This window comes from Camponotus floridanus, unplaced genomic scaffold (assembly GCF_003227725.1).
Source record: "Camponotus floridanus strain SB8 unplaced genomic scaffold, Cflo_v7.5 scaffold2, whole genome shotgun sequence".
NCBI classification, from domain to species: Eukaryota; Metazoa; Arthropoda; class Insecta; order Hymenoptera; family Formicidae; genus Camponotus; species Camponotus floridanus.
The window spans coordinates 6,593,050-6,612,373 of NW_020229325.1; the positions used below are offsets into that span (position 1 = coordinate 6,593,050).

At 30.8% G+C, this 19,324-nt stretch overlaps 5 protein-coding genes across 7 annotated transcripts; 1 reads left to right on the plus strand and 4 right to left on the minus strand.

The window, feature by feature from the left end:
• Positions 1–579: 579 nt before the first annotated feature.
• On the minus strand, positions 580–4,113 carry LOC105257776 (PQ-loop repeat-containing protein 3). 3 transcript variants are annotated; one of them, XR_002192853.2, is made up of 6 exons: positions 3,426–4,113; positions 2,846–3,010; positions 2,547–2,769; positions 2,288–2,408; positions 2,015–2,215; positions 580–668 (listed from the first exon to the last, which is right to left on the minus strand). XR_002192853.2 is itself a non-coding variant. In XM_011268634.3 (6 exons), exons 3-6 carry the CDS (start codon positions 2,992–2,994, stop codon positions 2,085–2,087), a joined length of 624 nt encoding a protein of 207 aa, XP_011266936.1. In that variant the 5' UTR covers positions 2,995–3,010; positions 3,186–3,272; positions 3,426–4,113; the 3' UTR covers positions 1,906–2,084. The 3 variants fall into 3 exon arrangements, 2 of the variants coding, with proteins under 2 accessions (XP_011266936.1, XP_011266935.1); XM_011268634.3 differs by lacking the exon at positions 580–668 and adding an exon at positions 3,186–3,272 and having other exon boundaries at positions 1,906–2,215; XM_011268633.3 differs by lacking the exon at positions 580–668 and having other exon boundaries at positions 1,906–2,215.
• A 309-nt stretch (positions 4,114–4,422) lies between these two features.
• On the minus strand, positions 4,423–6,923 carry LOC105257777 (60S acidic ribosomal protein P0). Its single transcript, XM_011268635.3, has 5 exons — positions 6,751–6,923; positions 6,188–6,281; positions 5,349–5,759; positions 4,907–5,251; positions 4,423–4,653 (listed from the first exon to the last, which is right to left on the minus strand). The coding sequence occupies exons 2-5, from the start codon at positions 6,239–6,241 to the stop codon at positions 4,507–4,509; spliced, it is 957 nt and encodes a 318-aa protein (XP_011266937.1). The 5' UTR covers positions 6,242–6,281; positions 6,751–6,923; the 3' UTR covers positions 4,423–4,506.
• Positions 6,924–9,016: 2,093 nt separating this feature from the next.
• On the minus strand, positions 9,017–11,408 carry LOC105257778 (dual specificity mitogen-activated protein kinase kinase 6). Its single transcript, XM_011268636.3, has 7 exons — positions 11,080–11,408; positions 10,742–10,912; positions 10,366–10,531; positions 10,026–10,262; positions 9,712–9,891; positions 9,410–9,627; positions 9,017–9,325 (listed from the first exon to the last, which is right to left on the minus strand). Exons 2-7 carry the CDS (start codon positions 10,804–10,806, stop codon positions 9,181–9,183), a joined length of 1,011 nt encoding a protein of 336 aa, XP_011266938.1. The 5' UTR covers positions 10,807–10,912; positions 11,080–11,408; the 3' UTR covers positions 9,017–9,180.
• A 910-nt stretch (positions 11,409–12,318) lies between these two features.
• Positions 12,319–16,522, minus strand: LOC105257780 (ferritin subunit). Its single transcript, XM_011268637.2, has 5 exons — positions 16,219–16,522; positions 13,209–13,327; positions 12,935–13,096; positions 12,653–12,820; positions 12,319–12,571 (listed from the first exon to the last, which is right to left on the minus strand). Exons 1-5 carry the CDS (start codon positions 16,286–16,288, stop codon positions 12,416–12,418), a joined length of 675 nt encoding a protein of 224 aa, XP_011266939.2. The 5' UTR covers positions 16,289–16,522; the 3' UTR covers positions 12,319–12,415.
• Positions 16,523–16,682: 160 nt separating this feature from the next.
• On the plus strand, positions 16,683–18,727 carry LOC105257781 (ferritin heavy polypeptide-like 17). Its single transcript, XM_011268638.2, has 4 exons — positions 16,683–16,876; positions 17,550–17,651; positions 17,922–18,199; positions 18,285–18,727. Exons 2-4 carry the CDS (start codon positions 17,555–17,557, stop codon positions 18,573–18,575), a joined length of 666 nt encoding a protein of 221 aa, XP_011266940.1. The 5' UTR covers positions 16,683–16,876; positions 17,550–17,554; the 3' UTR covers positions 18,576–18,727.
• Positions 18,728–19,324: the final 597 nt, after the last annotated feature.

Here is a 19,324-nt window from a genome sequence, read left to right on the forward strand (position 1 = left end):
TCTCTCTTTGTCTCTCTCCTGCTCTTCACGAGAGAGACTATGATGCCTGCGCGCCTTCTCGATGTCGACTGTCCGGACTAAACCGGAGTTCATCCAGTGCTGTCGACTCGCCGGATGAGAGGAGAGCTTGGTGGGAGTGGAAGAGATCAGTGATCTTCAAGTCGAAGCTCGGGATTCCTTTTAGAAATCCAAAGTAAGTTCGAGTATTCTGAACTGCTTATAATTGATCCTCAAAAATCCGTTACAAATGCTGTTGGATTTTTATTTTAATGTATTATAATTATATATAATAGTTTTAAAGTAACGAAAGTAATAAAAGAAAAACAATAGAAGTTTAAATCTTGTTGCAATTGTTTCTCTACAAAATGCTTTTAGATATGTCTACATATTTTTTAAAGATATCCAAATTATGAAAACTTATATGGTTTATGCATAATCTAATTAGAAATTGTCCAAGAACGCGGCAAACAATTTGTTTATGAAAGAATTTGTTATCATTTTTTCATGTGCAAGATTTAGGGACGTGGAACTTTGAAGATCACTGATTTAGAAGGATAATCCATAAAGATTGAGACCACATGGCATCAGACACACATATACTCTCACATATAGAATACAATATTCTTTATCATTTTTTTTCGGCATTATCTTGCAACTCAAACTGATTCCTAAAGGCAAAATAAATTGTTTTGTGAATAGAAAACATATTTTTTCGTTGATATTTGATTTTTAAATTGTGCTTTTCATATAATGCATGTAATATTTATATTTTTAAGTTTTTAGAAACATATATATATATATAAATAACACAGGGTATTTGATAAAGATTGAACCAACGTTTGGATAAGGTGCAACAAATTAAATAGATACGTCCTTTACCATTTTGCAATTTTTACAATAATTATTGGAATATTAATTAAAAGGGACTGGCAAATGAACACCTGTTTAGCTAGATCATAGGATGTGTTCTCTAGGTATGTCAGTGATGAGTGTTACATGGCAACGAAAAAGTTTTATCGTGTCTTATCTGAATCTTGTCTTTTCGAACGTTGCCATGCGATATTCGCTATTGATGGCTAGATCACACATCGCATGGTCTAGCTTTTGCGAAATGGATTTGCCAATCCTTTTTTAATTAATATTTTAATAATTATTGCAAAAGTTTCAAAATGGTAAAAAAAGAAAAATTTTTTATTTAATTTATCGTGCTCTATCCGCTCACGAGCATTGATCAAATCTTTATCAAATACCTTGTATTATATATATATATATATATATATATATATATATATATATATATATAATGTTTGATAAATGCATGTTAATATTTCAGGGGGTTAATCTACTAAAACAAGTAAAAAATGTCATATCAATATATATCCAATATAGCTTAATTTTCGAGTTATGGATGATTAAAGAAAATGTTCGAAATGTCCGCCTTCTGCCTCAACACACGCTACTGCACGTTGTAATATTGAATTCCAGTGGAAAATACAAGGCATTCTTCGAATAATCTCAAATCTATTTTGTAAATCGTGCACATTATTCACTTGAGTTGCACACAATAATTTTTAAATGGCCTTAAAGGTAAAAGTCTAATGGGTTAATTAGATAAGGTCAAAATTGTCTAAAACGTGCAATAGCGTTTGTTGAGGCAGAAGGCCAGCACTTCGGACATTTTTTTAAATCATCCATACAGACGTTCATGTAATATTTTTTACTTGTTTAAGATTAATTTCCTAAAGTATTAACATGCATTTATGAAACATCTTTTATAATCAATATATGTTAATAATAAAATTCTCTGTTATTAACTTTTATTATAAACGTTTTGATTGTATATTTTTTACTTTTCTCTATTTAAATATTGTAAAATTTGGGGCAAAAAATATAAATTGACATATGTAAGGGGCAACATAATTTCTATGTTTATTATCAACAATAAAATAGGATATATATCTCTCTTGATTATTCTTAACAAATAAAATTCACATGTAAATATAAAATTACTTACATGCAAATCATGTAAATCATCAATTTCTCATGGAATATACTTGCAATTAAATTATTTATATAATTTTCGTTTAATCTTGTTTCGGACGACTTCTGTAATAAAGGGCAGAGAACATGATGCTTGAGCTTAACAACACTGAGAGGATAAAGTTTCCCAGTAATAGTACATCGGCCGAATCCATCCATATCGTGAACACCCTCGCTGAAATACAACGTTACTTATATTTGATTCATTTCCACAAATTATACTGCAAGCACAAAACGGGGAACTTACTCAAGTTCGTGAAGGCGGAGATAAACCAGGTGAGAGGCGACACCGACTCTGCGTTTCTAGCGCGAAGTATGGACAATAATTGAACGATCTTACTGGAAGCGGAGATCGGAGTACACATCGGCTGAAAATTATTTTTTAAAATTATATTTTTTAGAATAATAAAATGCATTTTTTATTTAGAATAACAATTTAAAGTATTTATATATTTGCAAGAAAGAAAATTATTTGCGATGTAATATTTAATTTATCGTACACTAACCGCTAGAAATGTAAGTACGATTTTCGGAGCAATTTCCAACAGCAAACAAGCGCTCAGCATAAAATATATAACAGCACATAAAAATGACCAAACGTTGAGTCTATTTAAATATTTCAATACGAGGAATATCAGTATATATTCCTGCACTAATATTATCGGATACTCTAGGTACGATAGTACCGAGTATCCATTCGTGTAATTGTAACTAGTCATCACAGTGTAACTGTAAAAAACAAAGAATAACATTGATCATTATTTGTGAAAAACGAGAAATTTTGCAGATTGTTGCGTAAAATTACCTCGTTAATTCTAAGAATAATCCTAGGGTAGATATTTCGTCGGCTGATTTCACGGAAAGCAGTTTTAATATCTGCGGAATTTTCAATACGAAGCACATGCCTATCGTTATCAAGCTCAACAAGTCCGCAAATTGTTGCAACAATTCCATTTTCGCGCCTTTTTAACTATAACAGTTTTAAAAATTAATCTTTGATAATTTCGGCGTATCTTATTAATTCTTACGCGATCGGCGGATTACAATTATTATATAATACTCGTATATATTAATATTTTATCTAATCTTTTTATATAAATAAGCCGGTAACTGAGCGCACATTTAAGTTTTTTAGCGAAACATACGTTTACGAGAAAATCCGTGCGAAACTGTCATTCATCTGCCACTTATTTATATTACAAGAATCACAATTTACGCCAAAAGAGAAGAAGCTACAAAAATAGATCGCATTCATGAGTTACAAGAAACATCTTATGCCGATGTTAATTCTCCGTCGCGATAATCGCAGATTATAGAGTATACTCCTTCGAATGATATCGCGATGAACTATGATCCAATGCTTGCATTTTTATGTTATATATTACCTTTTTATCGCTGATTGTTTCGAAAGTAAGCGCGCGCGCGCGCGCGCGTTTTTCCACTCGGTCCGCTCGTCGCGTTGTTTGACACCTGTCTATTCTCGAATACAGTGACAGCTCGTCATTCTACTCTACTCGATCACTTGTACAATCAATGTACAATTAAGTATGTGTAAAGCATCGTAACGAATCGCGAACTGCCGGAGTATTCCTCGACTCGTGTTCCGTGTGTCATCAAGGCCGTCCTCTCTCCACAGACTTTTCGCTATCACCCCTTACTTTACAATCATCTTATTATTACGCTCAGCTGTACAGTAGCTCTCTCCCTCTCGCGTTACTCATGAACACTTGAAAGATTGAGATTACTGGAGCAACTGTCGCTTGTACGATACATTAATGTTACAGATTACTACATTATCAACGATCTATCATGGATACCGACAGCAGAATTCTATTTTTTCGATTGATCCGGATTTTAACATGAAATACACATAACTCTCTTTCTCTCTCTGACAATGTACGCTGCAAAATTTCGATGGGTACTTTCAGATTCACGCATGATGCACATGACTAACAGAAAATGTATAGTTTATGTCACGCATATTATACATCTTCTGTCACTTCATGCAAATCATGCGTGAATTGGAAAGTACGGGATCTCGTGTCGTGTCGATGATATACGTTTAACTATCACTTTATATAAATTACAATAAGTTTCTCCTATTATTCTAGATTTTTTTTATAGAGAGGCCTTTTTTTATAAAATGCACATGATAAAAATTTTGATCTTACTACTGTGGTTTCTGAATAAATTAATATTCATGAAAATATATACTTATATTTTATCACTTTTTCGTTTTATGAACGGTTGCATAATCATGCAATGAATAGAATAATAAAAAATAATAGTAATAATGAAAATAAATTCTAATATTTCTAATGGTAAATTTATGCTGAAATTATTTGTCAATAATACAAGCGATGATAAGAAATGAAATTTGAAATCATTAAAATTGAATTTTATTCGGTCAAAAATTTCATGAGTATGCACTGCAATTTCATGATTATGCAGTAAGGTAGATTATGTTTAATCGAATAGACCGAAGCCCATATCGTCGTCTTCCGACTCGGATTCCTCCTTCTTTTCTTCTTTCTTTTCTGCGGCAGTAGCATCAGCAGCTGCGGCTGCTGGAGCCGCTACAGCGGTGGCGGCAGCAGCGAATTTGCTCGGATCCTACAAATAAGCAATTCCAATGTTCTTAATATAAGCAATTAGTCATACACAAAAAAATATTACATTATGTTTATTATATTCAGGCAGCTTTCACGCGATATCTCAACCGTGATCTTGACGTATCAGTGGGTTCAACTATTTCTAGTTCTGATACGTGGACCAAGATCTTCAGACGCGTCATGTTTTCATCATTTTATTCATATATGAGAAATTAACAAAAGTAAGATATAATAATGTATATATGAAATTATACCTTGATGTATTCCTTGATAGTAGCAGCTTCTGGGAATTCGACTTCAGTAACAGCAGCAATAGCCAACAGGTTTTTGAAGCCATTTGCAATACTATGCGGTGCACTGGCAACCGTAGGATAACCAATCGACAAACAAACTGAAGCTAAATTTGCAACTCCAGCCATGAATTTTTCACGAAGGTCTTCAGGCTTGATGTCTAAAATCTCAGGTGCAAAGATGGTACCAGAGTCATAAACCTGTTCGACCAATAGTCCATAAGAGAAAGGAGAAATGTTCAACATGTTCAAGAGAGTAGCTTCAGAAGCTCCCACTTTGTCACCAGGTTTGAGGATGTGTACATCATTCTAAAATTTGATATCACATTGTTATATTAGTGAGATTTATGAAATAGTAAAATTCAAGAATTAAATCTAATAGAAAATTTCTCAACAAAGTACTTACTATAATTTCAATGGTACCCTTGGAAATTTTAGTCGGTATACTCAATGCTTGGAAGAAAGAAGTCTTCTCAGGACCAAGTCCTGTATTTTGGGCTGGAATGATGACACTTAAGGGTGCAATGGCTCCTGCTCTGGCAGGAGCGCGTACTTTATTTTCCAACAACTTGTCCCTTACTTCGATCAAGTCTCCTCGAGTGAAGACAAATCCAACATTACCACGAATATGAGGTAATAACTTCTCTAGTGCTGCGTTACGTTCTATATGACCACGAATTGCTTTTCTCATCATAGTATTTTTGCCCATCAGTACCACTGCATTTCCACGCAATGACATGCGGATTTGTTGCATTTGCTTCGAGCCGACATTGTCCGCGCCCACAATGAAGCACTTGGGATAATCATCTAACAGTTGCTATATTTATAAAAAAAAAGATTATTATAATATATTTTATATATATATGTACTTTTATATTTTGTTATATATAATTCAGACTGTGTTTTCACACGATATTTCAACCATGATCTTGACGCATTAGTGGGTTCAGCTATTTCTAGCTCTAACACGTGGACCAAGATCTTCAGACATATAATATTTTCATCATTAATTTAAAAATAAATAATTGGAATATGATTTTATATATATATATATAACAAAAAGCAATGTTATAAATTTCATTAAGTTTACATATTGCATGAAACTACCTATCAGAAATACAAAATTATCTCATTTTTATGTACTTTTAAAATAATTTCTTATATATATTTTTTATATAACTTTATATTTTTGGTATTAAATACAAGATTAAAATATAATGAAATAATGCACGCAAAAATACTTACAACAAGTTTAGTGAAGTAATTCGACTTCCATGTTGCTTTGTCCTCCCTACCCATCGTGAAATGTGTGCAGGGATACCTCGTAGGAATTTAAGGACTAAAAATTATTTAAAATGAAAGGAATTATATTAATGTGTAAAGAAAGCGACGAAAACTAAGAATATTAATATTTAGTTCAGAGGCTGGTAATAATCGTGCATAAAATACGAGGTTCCACACTCTGCTCAAGCAGTGATGGGACCCCTCGAATTTTCAAGAATAGTTGATTGTCATCACTTTCACATATATTTAAATAAAGGATATAGAAATGACTTGAAATCCTCTAAATTTTAACAAATAGTAAGAAGCAAACAAATTTCTAAAGATTCAAAACCACATGGTTTCATTAACCTAACAACCGATATATAACTGTTTAAATATTTAATATATATTTTTCTCTACATAAAATTATTTCTACGTAGATTGATACATATAAATGCAACATCTTTAATGATTCTAAAATAAATAATATAAAATGTATAAATTCTATAAGATTGCAGAAATGATATCGCTTGCTCGCTACATACCTCAGCAAAGTGAAATACCGCAATGAAGGAGGAAACGGAAATTCAGAATAAGTTACACATGGCCGAACTTAAAGCTATTACACACAAGATATGTCGACGTACGACATAAAGCGATGCGATATGTCCCGATTTACAATAGATAATTTAAGCCCTTGAGTATTCTCTTTATACTTGACTGTGATTGGTCAATTTCTTAAAGCTTGAGGCTTAAATTGCCTAAATTAGAGAACCTCTAGGAGAGAGAATGGACAACTGATCAAGCTTTTTCATGATTGGCTGGCAGAAAATGTATCAATTTTAGCTATTGCGACGCCAATGCAAAATATGATACACACAAATAAGTTAATATATGTGTGTCATGTGTGTCCTATTTGTGTGTCATCATATTTTGCATTGGCGTCGCAATAGCTAAAATTGATACATTTTCTGCCAGCCAATCATGAAAAAGCTTGATCACATGTCACATGATCAGTTGTCCATTCTCTCTCCTAGAGGTTCTCTAGCCTAAATTGTAGACCTGGCCAATCAATCGATTTACAACTTGTCTAGAAGCAAAAAGCTGATTGGCTTGTGCCTTTTGTCGCGCATGATGTGTCTTGTGCAAGAGCATGTGAAAGTTTTATTTTTGTAAAAGATATCCGTCTACGTATTTTTTATATATCTATGATGTAAAAAAAATATTTCACGCGATTGTTTAAGGCACACAAAAGTTTGTAGATAAAATATTATAGTAATAAAAAAAGATTCGTGATACAAATATTGTTTTAATTGTTGTATATACTTTTAATTTGGCTGCGTTCCAATATTCACTGCCAGTATTGAAAATCTAGAGTTTACGTGACGTACATACGAGAGCGTCCCGTTTGACCACAGCCAATTATATCAACCTGTGCCTAGGGTAACCAGCAATGATTAACCAATCAGAAAGTCCTATTTTGAATTGGCAAATTGGCGATGTGGTCAATCGGGTGTCATACATACACTATAGTTTTTCAGTACTGGCAGTGAATATTGGAACGCAGCCAAATTAAAAGTATATACAACAATTAAAACAATTTTAAGCAAATTTATCTTTAGAATAAAAATGAAGTATTAAAAAATAAGATTATATTATTAAATAAGATTATATGAAGAATTTGAAGTTTTTTTATAATGTGACCTTTGTTATTACTGATTGGCTGATGTCAAAGGGACATGATCGATCGGGTGTCGCGCGCATCACATAAATGAGATTTCATTCGCGATAGAGATATGTCATTATATAACGCCAACAAAATGGCCTGATCGATATATAAAAAAAAAAAAAGATAATTTGCAAAATTATGCTAATAATGATCTAATCGATTGTATGAAATCATTTGAGCGAAAAATATGTATGTATATACATTGTATATGTGGAAATATTTTTTAGCATTTATTCCACAGATAGCTTTTTTTTAGATATTTTAACAAGCTCAATTACGAAAAATTAACACATTTTAAGAGGAAATAAAAACTGTAAAAACAAGAAAATTTTTTCTTAAACAGAATTTATCTTGCAAACTTACAAATTTTCCAATTTTTTTGGATTTTAGAAAGTAATTTTGAATTTTTTGTATATTAGGATCATTTAAAAACAATTGTTTATTCAAGATTAATTTTTATTACATTATGATGCTCTATCATATATAGAAAAAAAAAAACATCTCTCAAAGAGAGTTCTACACAAGACACTCTCGCTGTATAATATTAATTATATACTATGCATACAACATTTATGTCACAAAATTCAAGTTCTATGACTAATGTAATTTTTGTTACAATTCATCACTAATGAATGTAGAACAGTTTTAAATAGAAAAATAAATTAAATTAAATTTTGATCATGGATTATTTGATTGTTATGTACAATTTTCACAGTATTGTAATATATATATATATATATATATATATATATATATAATGGTAATATATAAATATATATATGTATATATATATATATATATATATATATATATATTGGTCTTTTTTCTAAGCTATGTGATTCTAAAGATGTATATATCAATGTTATTATTTCTTTATTGTATTACCACAATGCCATGTGTGTGTATGAATGCTAATTTATATTATTCTCATCATAAAAAAACATCCGTATATTATACATATATTATATAAATCATTTTTCAATAATAAGATTAGGATCGAAATAGACACAATTATTTTCAAGCCAAACTTTTAGATACTATAATTATAATAGACGATTAATAAAAATTAATATGAAAAAAAGATGATAAATAAAGAAATAATTATTCAAGTTACGTCTCGATATAATGAATCGATGATCGATAATATAAATTACATATGAGGATGCCATTAAGTGACTCTCTGTCTTGCAAAAATATAAATTGCAAGTCAAATTATATTGCAGGTTGTGTCAAAATATTGTATGTACTATACCGGCTGCTCATTTTCCGGTAAGTCTAAAATCTCCCCGACGAATTCCGCTACATTTGTGTCCTTCTGAGCATATTCCTTAATAAAGTCAAGTTCTAATAATTGACTGTAATTTGGACGGGCAGTGTAATTTTTCATTAGACTAAAAACAAAAAGGATTTTATATGAAAGTATCCATACGTTATTTAAAAGTAATAAAAAATAATCCTATTATGCCATTATTTACCACTTATTGATAAATTCCTCGAACGAAGGAGAGAATTTGCCAGCAGGTAATTTTGGAGCATCATCTTTTACCACTTGTTTCAGTTGCTCGAACGGTGTGCCCCATGACTCGTATGGAAATTTACCAGTGGCTAATTCAACAAGAGAAATCCCTAATGACCAGACATCGGATCTGATGTCATATTGCGATGGGTTACCCGACGGGTCTATCCTTTCTGGCTATAAAAAAGATAATGGTGGAGGATGTATTGAGAGAAATACTGATGGAATCTTTTGGAAGATTAAAATCCTATAGCTACGTACAGCCATATATGGTTTACATCCAGCATCAATAGTCTTGGCAACTGAGTCTACGAGGTAACCAGATATACCAAAATCGCAAATTTTTACTTCTCCTTTCCGATTAATTAGAATATTGCTAGGCTTAACATCTCTATGAATTACCCGTAATTGTGAATAGAGGTAATGTAATGCGCTTACTACCTGCAAGTATTAATACAAGAATATATATAGTTTATATATTAAAAAGTTTAAAATAGAAATTAAAATATGGACTAAAAAAAATTGATTTGTTATTCTGCAATATTACTGAATGTTTAACTGATTAGTATATATACCGCAAAAGCCACTTTTCCTAAAATATCTTCAGGAATGGCACGACCATGTTTATATACTTTTGTATAAAATTTGTCAAGGCTCATATCCATCACTTCCATGCATATCCATACATCTCCCTCTCGGAATAAGGCTCCATAAAATTGTACTGTATAGGAACATGCTGAGCTACGCATGGAAATGTCTAAATCCATGAGTAGACGCTTTTGTTCTTGTGTATTAACAGTTGCAGTTATTCTCTGTAAAAAAAATATCAATTGTTAAAAAGATATCCTCTCTTTTGAAACAACTATATTGCTTCTAGATGCTCTATAAAAACTACTATTATAATTATAATATTACCTTGACAGCCATAATTGTACCACTCTGTTTGTGTCGCATTTTATCAACAATTCCATATGCGCCACGACCAAGAACACATAGAGTTTCTAAATCATCAGCTTCTACAACAAACGTTTTTTCGTCTATTGTAATAGTAGTCCGTTTGTCTAAATTCCTTGGTGGTGTCCTAGAAAAACGACAAATTCGCAAGATATAAATAAAAAGTATCTTTGTTTCTCGAAATACAGTGTGTATATAAAATGAGATGTTACTTTACGAACATTATATATATTTTTTTAACTTTTTACAAATGTAACAAATTCAAAAAGTTATCTAGTATATAAAACAGACACGGTAACACTATTTGCTGCAAAAGTATCATCACAGTTTTACGTACACTGGTGCGGGCGCTTCATCGGAGACCTGCAGTTTCAGATTACGTTTTCCACGACGTACAGCCATGGTGTCGGGCTGTGATCGATGAAAGACGTCCGCGCGAATTTGCCAGTATTCCAGAGGAAAGTCAAAAACAATTCATGGCCGTTGAAGGGCGCAGCGCATACGCGATCTGCAAAAGATAAGAGGAACTTGACAATCGGAGTTCGATCCGGGGATGAACGGAGTTCGTGCGTCCCATGTCTAGGTTATTCCGCGGAGGAGCTTGCACGCGACATTGAAGCATTGTCCTCGCGTCGTCGCGAGGAGACGTATAACATCAAGTTCGGGTCTACGTACTCTGTGAAAAACATCACGCTCCGCCTCGACAGAATCGCTGCGCGAGAGATCTTCGTGTTCCTGCCACAGGACACTCCGCGCTTGCCCATATATGAAGTTTTCAACAAACTTAAACTACACCGCCCCTGAAGTTGGCCGCGCGAAAACCGCACAGTTTTGCAACGGTAATTCCGTTAAATTCAAAAATCGCGCAAACAACGTCCGCGATATGATTAGCATTTTTCATTCATAAAGATCCGAGTTTATTTCTAAAAATGATATAAATAATCTCGAAAGACAGAATGTAAAAAACGAATGCGAAAAAGCAGATGAAAAATATTTCATTCTACAATCTATGTGCGATCCGATAATTCTAGGAAATTTTTTTTTATATGTAACTAGTACTGTTTTTTGGGAGCTTTCCAGTGAGAAAAATACATTTGTTTTTTGAAATACAAATCATGTGTATAAAATAGGACATTATTTTTTAAACATTTTTTTTTCAACTTTTAATAAATATTACATAATGATAGTATATATATGTATATAATGTACTTATAAATGTAATATCTTGAAGCAGCAAGATTGAATTTGATTAATCAGAAAAAAAATTTTTTTCCTTTTCAATCAAATTTCAATCTTTAATCTCTTCAATTTTTAATGTGTAGTTTCTAATATTGGCTTAATGAAATTATTTATATTGATATATCCGACTTCAATAAATGGAAATCCAAGAAGGAAATAATATACATAATCATAAACTTAATAAAGAATTTTCCACTTGTCATCTTATTACTGGATGAAAAAGAAGAAAAATACAAAAGGAAGCACAAAGTAAAACTTGATGCACAAATAGATAATTGATATAGTAACGAAATTCCCCTTATTACTAGAATTTAACTTTTTATCAATTCTAATTACAAAGAATGTATAACTTTTTCGCGAGTTATATATCTCATTAATAATTTATATCTTTTTAAATAGCTTATATATTAATTTATTTTCAGTTAAGATGTAAATTGACACAGAAAGTGTTACACAAATAAAAAATTACCGCTGATATGAGCATTTCAAAATAATGTTTATTTATCAAGGATAATATGTATTATCATGAATTAACAAATATCTTATTTGAAATATTTTTATATATTATAGACCATATTTAGAAAAACATTCTATATAAAAATCATTCACATTTTATAGCAAAAATACAAATAAATGTGCATAATGCAATAATGTAAATCAATAATATTACATTGTATTAATTATCAATATTCTAAATATGGCCATCATAATTTTTATAAACATCTATTTCTATAAAAATATTTCGAATTGAACAAATCTCAATCATCAAAATTTAGATTTCACCGTTCAACAGTTTTTTATCAAACAAAAATTCTCCCAATTGTCCGTGTGTTTGCATCATTTTTCCTAAAGTTGAGAGTTTGCCGGCGAGATCACGTTGTCCCTTATGTTGCTCCTCCAAGAAGTCAGTAATGAGGTAGTCCACCAACTAAAAAAAAATCACGATATATCAATAATGAATATTATTTTTCTTATAAAATCAATTTTCTGCTTTGTTCACAATACTCACGTGATAATCATTGAAAGAAGATGTCTCCGTTTCTTTTGGATTCTCGCAAGTTATGATTATGTTACGAATGCTACGTGTAACTTCAGCTTCTAATTTCAAAGCATCACTGAGAGCTTCTTCTGCACTGAGCCACTCTTGACGAATATTTGTATCATTGTTATTTAAAATCTATAATATATTATTTATATATATTAATTAAAATCTATTTTATCTAAAATTTATCTCTTTATAATTTACATATAATTGTCTTAAAATGTGCAATGGCCACAAAAAAATACCCACCACAGGAAACTTGAGGAGTTTACTAACATCATTTGTAAGTTGCCCACGCATCAGCAAATATTCAATGATTTTTATTGCATGTTCCCTCTCTTCGCTTGCACTTTCAAAAAAGAATTTGCTAAAACCTGGGCGATTTATAGTATCTCGTGCAAAGTGAGCGCCCTAACAAGAAAATATTAAATATATATGTAATATAAATTATTTTTATTAATTTAATAAGTCATAATAGTTATATGTCAGATTAAAATATATAAATAAATCAGAATTTATGTACCATTGCGAGATATTTCATGGCAGCTGCGATTTCGGTTTTGACTTGAGATTCCATGACTTTTACGCATGGATCAACGATATCTATCCATGATGTTGGTACATTGGCAGGTTTAAGTGTACCTAAAAAGGAATAGAGTAAAAATTTTGATTAATGATTATACAATAAAAGTTTATAACAATTATTGCTTCTGATAAAATTTCCGTTATATTGTGTAATAATCAATTTTCAATAGCAAATTATTATTATTAATTATTTTATCGATATATTATCAGAAAATGAAATACTTTATCAGTTTGATTGATCATTGTAATGTCGATAGCATCTTTTCCTGCATAGATAAGATATTATTTAACTAATTGTAAGATAAAAGGCAAATCTGTTATAGGAGTAAACATTTTTGCTACATGTGATTTAATTATATAATTATGTATGATTATGTATAAATGTAAATTGCTTTGAGTCATTAATTGTTACTAAAATGGTTACATTAATATATCTATATTTTAATAGATATTTTTAAAAAATTAACTGTTAATAAAATATTATTTTACATGATGTGAAATTGATGTGAGATATTAGTATATGCATAAATAAATGTGTATTTATATTATGAATTAAATCTTTTTTATATACAATTATATTATAATAGAATATGTATGAATATATATGATAATGAATCAAGAGTAACAATTACTAATCAAAAACAATTTATTGAATTTAATGAATAAAAAAATTGTAAAAATGGAAAGAATATTGTCAATATAATATACGTGTCATTATATAACTTTTCATTAAAATTATCTTTATACAAAACAAGATAATTAGTGATGACGAGATTTAATTTATCACATATCATACATGTATGACAAGTATTAATTATATTTGTTTGACATTTTTTACTATTACAATCTATAAATAAACATCTTTTCCAAATGATTGATGGCACTGCAATATGATATTTTTAAATTAAATTTTACATTTTACGTATACAAATGTTATATACATATATATATATATATATATATATATATATATATATATTATTTGTAAAAATTATAAATTTATTATATTATATAAGAAAATTAAAAATTACATCAATTATACAAAAAACACAAACAAAAATATTTTATTTTTTCCCTTGTATATATAAAATAATAGATTAAACTTCATTTAAATAAATATATTGTAAAATAAAATAAAAAGAATATTATTTTATTCTCTCTTTTACTTTTTTATATAAACTTTCATAGAAAATCAATTGTTTGTTCATATTAGCTTTAACAAGTTCCACATAATATTTGAAATAATCGCGTATGCATATTGATATGAACCAGGGAACAAAGCTCAGATAACTGCGTACTAAAGTGACCATACAGTCACGTCCTTATCATATACTGATAACGGCAATGATGTTGATTTCCTGATCTTTTCTGGCCATTTAGCTCGATCCACGTCTCTATTTTGTAAAATGATAAATACTGAATCAGGTCATATATATAGATATAAAAATAGACTTGATAAAATTGTGCAATCTGGATGTAAAAACAGTGTAGATATAAGTAATATTGGAAATTATGTTGAGATATACGTTAAAGGCATGCGTCAAAAAAGAGCAATTAACTTGTTATTGACTTTAAAAATAGATACAACTGCAAGAGGGATTATATTAATTATTAAGATATATCTTCATTCTGTAATTTACTGCAAAAACACTTGGAAAAAAATTGTTAACTATCATAATTAAATACATTTATATACATTTATATATTGTCCCTGCAATTAAGCTTTGGTAATTTTAAATACGACACATCAGCATTGTGCAATTTAACATACAGTTAGTTTATGATGTATATGCGTTATAGATATTTCATCACTTGCCCAGTTTATTGCGCAAGGCTTTTAAAGTAACAAACATCATCGATGATCATGAATCAGAAAGGGACAAAGATTGTCCTTGAAATTGTGATAGTTATTTTTTATCAATTTTTCTGCTAATTCTAATAAGAATATGCATGACTCATTAATAACATGTACTTAATAAGGCCATCTAAAATTGCAACATTAACATTTTATAACATATACAAAGATAAGAGCTTTAGCGAATAATATTGTCTTGAAATTGAAACAGTTTCAATAAACATTCAGAAATGGAAACAAACATTTCAATAAACATTGAAATATTTGCACTGATCAAATTATTGTGGAAGATTTCAATTTTCCATTACAGTACTCGTATTTGTATAAAATATTTATTAGTAATATTTATTACGGAGACGAACGACGCAGATTCCTTTTACTTTTAATCTAAATGCGAAGATAGAGACAAAGAGTCTTGATATGAGAAACAAACATTCGTAACAATCTCTGATCTATTGAAAGAGCTTGGATAAGGTTGTTCCATCAAAACAAACCATCATGTACATATCACGCTTACTTTACTTTATGCGTAGTCATTCTATTATTCTGTGAAACAAACAAGGAGAATGTTTCATGCAAACTCATAATATTCCTTCCTTTTATATCTCAATTCGAAATAACGTTTCGTTGCAGAAATAACGAAAGATCACAATAGTAATTTAATCGAACGAAAATTATTTTCCATATCGGAGAGGCGGAGAAAAGATATGGAACAGCGTCGAATGTCAACGTTCTCAAACATGACGTCATAATGTTTCTACGCAATACCGCGTGTCCAGAAATTTAACGTAATTTATTCTTTTTAGTTAAACTTTTCGTTCTGCCTTTTGTTTCCCTTCGAATTTCTAAACATATATCTACCTTATACTAAACTATTCCGTTCTGATTCAGTTAAAAAGAACAAACTTCGTGTTATAGAAGAGAGAAAAGAAAGAATAAAGAAAAAGAGAGAGAGAGAGAGAGAGAGAAAATATATATAAAAGAAAATCATATATAATCTTGCATAAATTATATATTTGTATTTATAAATTGATATCCGTAATATCTCGTCCGATGGACGGAAATCCAAGAAGAAAATAAAATAGCAACTTACACTTGAGTCCATTTCCCATCGTTCCGCCGACGCAGGCCAGGGCGACAAGGAAGACGCAAAACAGCTTCATGGTTCGATTGTGAAATCGAGCGAAGAGGTTATGTGACGAATTTCGGAAAAGCGAAAATAACGTCGAAAAGTCGAGCTGGATGGATGAATACGCTGATGGCTCGTCCGCCTCGTTCAGAAGCAACCTTTATACGCACTGGTATAGAAGGCTGCTTTCGGAGCTTTTAGATAAGAAAGTACGGAGACTGAACGCTTCTTACGCAGTCATCGATCACCTAACAATGTCTCATGGACGCGCGATATTCGCACTTTAACCGCTAGGATGGGGTGAAGTGGGGCGGAGAGGAGTAGAAGACCCTTGGAATCTCTCCCTCTCACTTTCCCACCACCCGTCTCGCCTGTCAAACGCGCGGCGCGCGCAGCTGCTGCGCCTGCGCCGGTGCCGCTCTACCCCTCCTCCTATCAGCTGACTATGACCGAGTGAAAAGCGCTGTGCTACGCTGTGTAACGTTCATTGTTGGGATAACGTCGAAGCGAGAGTATTCACGTTACTTCCCATCAGCCGTTGCGGACCGATCTTGACGAGAGAGAGTGAGAGAGAGAAAAATTATTCCAGAGAATCTACTTTGATAATACTACTTCCTCGCACGTACGTAAATAAAAAAATATCATATCGCCCGCGAGGGCGTTTTTTTGATCTTTGTGCATGAGTCATAGATACTACGCACTTTGTTAAGTACCGTAAAGTTCGTGGGTCGAGCGATTATGCGCATAAAATACGTAGTTCTTCGAAAAAATCGTTGACTGTTATCTTGCGATCAATCTTTGAGTCATCTCGAATTCGATTGCGCTACTTTTCGAGTTTCTTTCATTTGCGTCTGACAGGATTATGATCAGGATTATATACGCATTAGATTTATACGTTTTAGCTAAATTTTTGGCGTTTCTTGTTATTCCTTTCTTTTAAACTTATATATTTATCTTATTTTATATTATTCTAGTTCAGAAAAAAGAACAAATCTATCGTGCATTTGTTTTTTTTTTCTTTCGACTTCAAAACATCGTCGTAAATAAAAACTTTTATTATCTTATTTATATACTATTTATTACCGTATTTATGTAATCGGTAGATACTTTTTATAGGGCGAGATAAGTTCGAAGCAACAAAAGTTAATTGTAATATTCTTAAAATTGAAAATTTTTTTATTGATTCTTAATATCTACGCGAGATATGTAGGCTAATCTATAGCTAATTTAGGAACATGAAACATTTTATTAAATCTGTATGAGTGTTCATTGATATTTATTTTTGTAAATTTTAGCAAAGATGTTGTTCTTGGGAATCTTTTCTGTCCTTCTGCTGACTGTTTCTGCAGAATTCTGTTACAGTGATGTTGAGAATGCTTGCAGCACTAATCCTAAAAGTATGTGGAGATACTACCATTAATTCTTCACAAAAATTTAATAATATTAAAATTAAGAATATTAAAAAGATGTAATAATTTTAAAAAGCTATGTAATTTTGAATGGGATCATTTTATCGCTTCTATAACTTTCTGATGTAAAAATGTATGATTATATATATATATATAACAATTGACTATATTCTATTCTATAAAAAATTGACTATTCTAATTCAATGAAATTGTGTTTATATAGTTTTAAGAAAAATACATTCTTTTTGATACTTTTAGGTGGTGGATTAACATTAAACTGTAATGCTCAATATGGAGCTATTGATACGCTTCAGGCTGACTTGCAATCATTTGTAAATGCTAATATCGAAACAAGTTTTGAATTTCTGCTGATGTCTACACATTTTGGCAATTATGAAGCGAGTCGAGACGGATTTAAGGGACTGTATCGCAAACTTTCAGATCAATCATGGGCAGACGCGATAGATTTAATCAAATACATTACAAGACGTGGTGGAAAGATGGACCTCAATCAGCTTCCACGCTTTAAGAAATCTGTAAATATATATCTGTTTGTTTTCACTCGTTTTGTTCTTGTAGGAAAAAGAAAGAAGACATTATTGATATTATCATTGTTTACAGGTCAAGGACAGTAAAATTTTGGAACTGACCGAAATGAATAGTCTGGCTAAAGCGCTCGATAGCGAGAAGCAACTCGCCAAAGAAGCGTTACGTATCCATAATCAAGCGCAACATCATACCTCGCAAGATGCAGATGTCGCTCATTACATCGAAGACCATTTCACGGAATCATTGTCCGAACGTGTGAGAGACCTCGCGGGCTATTCAAACGACTTTAAGAATTTGTTAAGTGAGCGTGATGCATCAGTCTCTGTATTTTTGTTTGACGAATATCTTAAAAAAACTTTGTAAAAAAACAATAATTGTATACGGGTACAATTTATAACACATATATACATTATGTTTCAATTATATTATTATTGTTACTGTATTTTATCTTTATTTTCATTCTCTAAAGATCTTTTCTATGTAAAATACAAGAAATAAACGCATATAGAAATTTATTTCTTATACTCTGTGTGTATACCATAATAATAGAATAACGAACATATCTACACTCATACTTTTCTTCTCTCGTTTCCTTTTTTAAGTGGTTTATGATCGATAATACCAATACGGAACTATTTAAATCAATATGCTAATAATCGCATTTGTAACAAAGCAAAACTTATCATAGACTTACGTGCATTTATCCTCAATAGATATATCTAATCATATCGCTCATAGTACAAAGTACAGGCACAGTGAACGCATATTTTTAAAATTAATTATACGAATACTATATATTTTTAAAATGTACTCAATGATTAAGATAAGATACTACATGCATTATAATCTCGAAACATGTAACAGAATTGCAACATTGGCTCTAGTATGCTATAGTCGGGAAAAAATTCATTGATAGATATCAGTATAGATATTGTAAATAAAAAAAATTGTATATATATATATATATATATATATTTATTTATTTACAACATTTACACTGTTGTTCACCAATGTGTGTGTGTGTATATATATATATATATATATATATATATATATATATATATATGCGCAATTATTAGGGAAGACGTTTTCTGCCAAGGACAGAATATTAA

Excerpts from the sequence above, each read along its gene's own strand:
- LOC105257776 (XM_011268633.3), bottom strand. The coding sequence starts at position 2,994 with ATGGAATTGTTGCAACAATTTGCGGACTTGTTGAGCTTGATAACGATA. Across the intron at positions 2,409-2,546 it reads TCGTACTTACATTTCTAGCG|CCGATGTGTACTCCGATCTC; the intron begins GTTAGTGTACGA and ends AATAATTTTCAG. Across the intron at positions 2,216-2,287 it reads CTCCGCCTTCACGAACTTGA|CGAGGGTGTTCACGATATGG; the intron begins GTAAGTTCCCCG and ends GTTGTATTTCAG.
- LOC105257777 (XM_011268635.3), bottom strand. The coding sequence starts at position 6,241 with ATGGGTAGGGAGGACAAAGCAACATGGAAGTCGAATTACTTCACTAAA. Across the intron at positions 5,760-6,187 it reads ATTACTTCACTAAACTTGTT|CAACTGTTAGATGATTATCC; the intron begins GTAAGTATTTTT and ends TTATAAATATAG. Across the intron at positions 5,252-5,348 it reads AGGGTACCATTGAAATTATA|AATGATGTACACATCCTCAA; the intron begins GTAAGTACTTTG and ends ATCAAATTTTAG.
- LOC105257778 (XM_011268636.3), bottom strand. The coding sequence starts at position 10,806 with ATGGCTGTACGTCGTGGAAAACGTAATCTGAAACTGCAGGTCTCCGAT. Across the intron at positions 10,263-10,365 it reads GTACAATTATGGCTGTCAAG|AGAATAACTGCAACTGTTAA; the intron begins GTAATATTATAA and ends TTTTTTTTACAG. Across the intron at positions 9,628-9,711 it reads GATGTAAACCATATATGGCT|CCAGAAAGGATAGACCCGTC; the intron begins GTACGTAGCTAT and ends TCTTTTTTATAG.
- LOC105257780 (XM_011268637.2), bottom strand. The coding sequence starts at position 16,288 with ATGAAGCTGTTTTGCGTCTTCCTTGTCGCCCTGGCCTGCGTCGGCGGA. Across the intron at positions 13,097-13,208 it reads CCATGAAATATCTCGCAATG|GGCGCTCACTTTGCACGAGA; the intron begins GTACATAAATTC and ends TTTTCTTGTTAG. Across the intron at positions 12,572-12,652 it reads CTTCTTTCAATGATTATCAC|TTGGTGGACTACCTCATTAC; the intron begins GTGAGTATTGTG and ends ATTTTTTTTTAG.
- LOC105257781 (XM_011268638.2), top strand. The coding sequence starts at position 17,555 with ATGTTGTTCTTGGGAATCTTTTCTGTCCTTCTGCTGACTGTTTCTGCA. Across the intron at positions 17,652-17,921 it reads TTGCAGCACTAATCCTAAAA|GTGGTGGATTAACATTAAAC; the intron begins GTATGTGGAGAT and ends TGATACTTTTAG. Across the intron at positions 18,200-18,284 it reads TTCCACGCTTTAAGAAATCT|GTCAAGGACAGTAAAATTTT; the intron begins GTAAATATATAT and ends CATTGTTTACAG.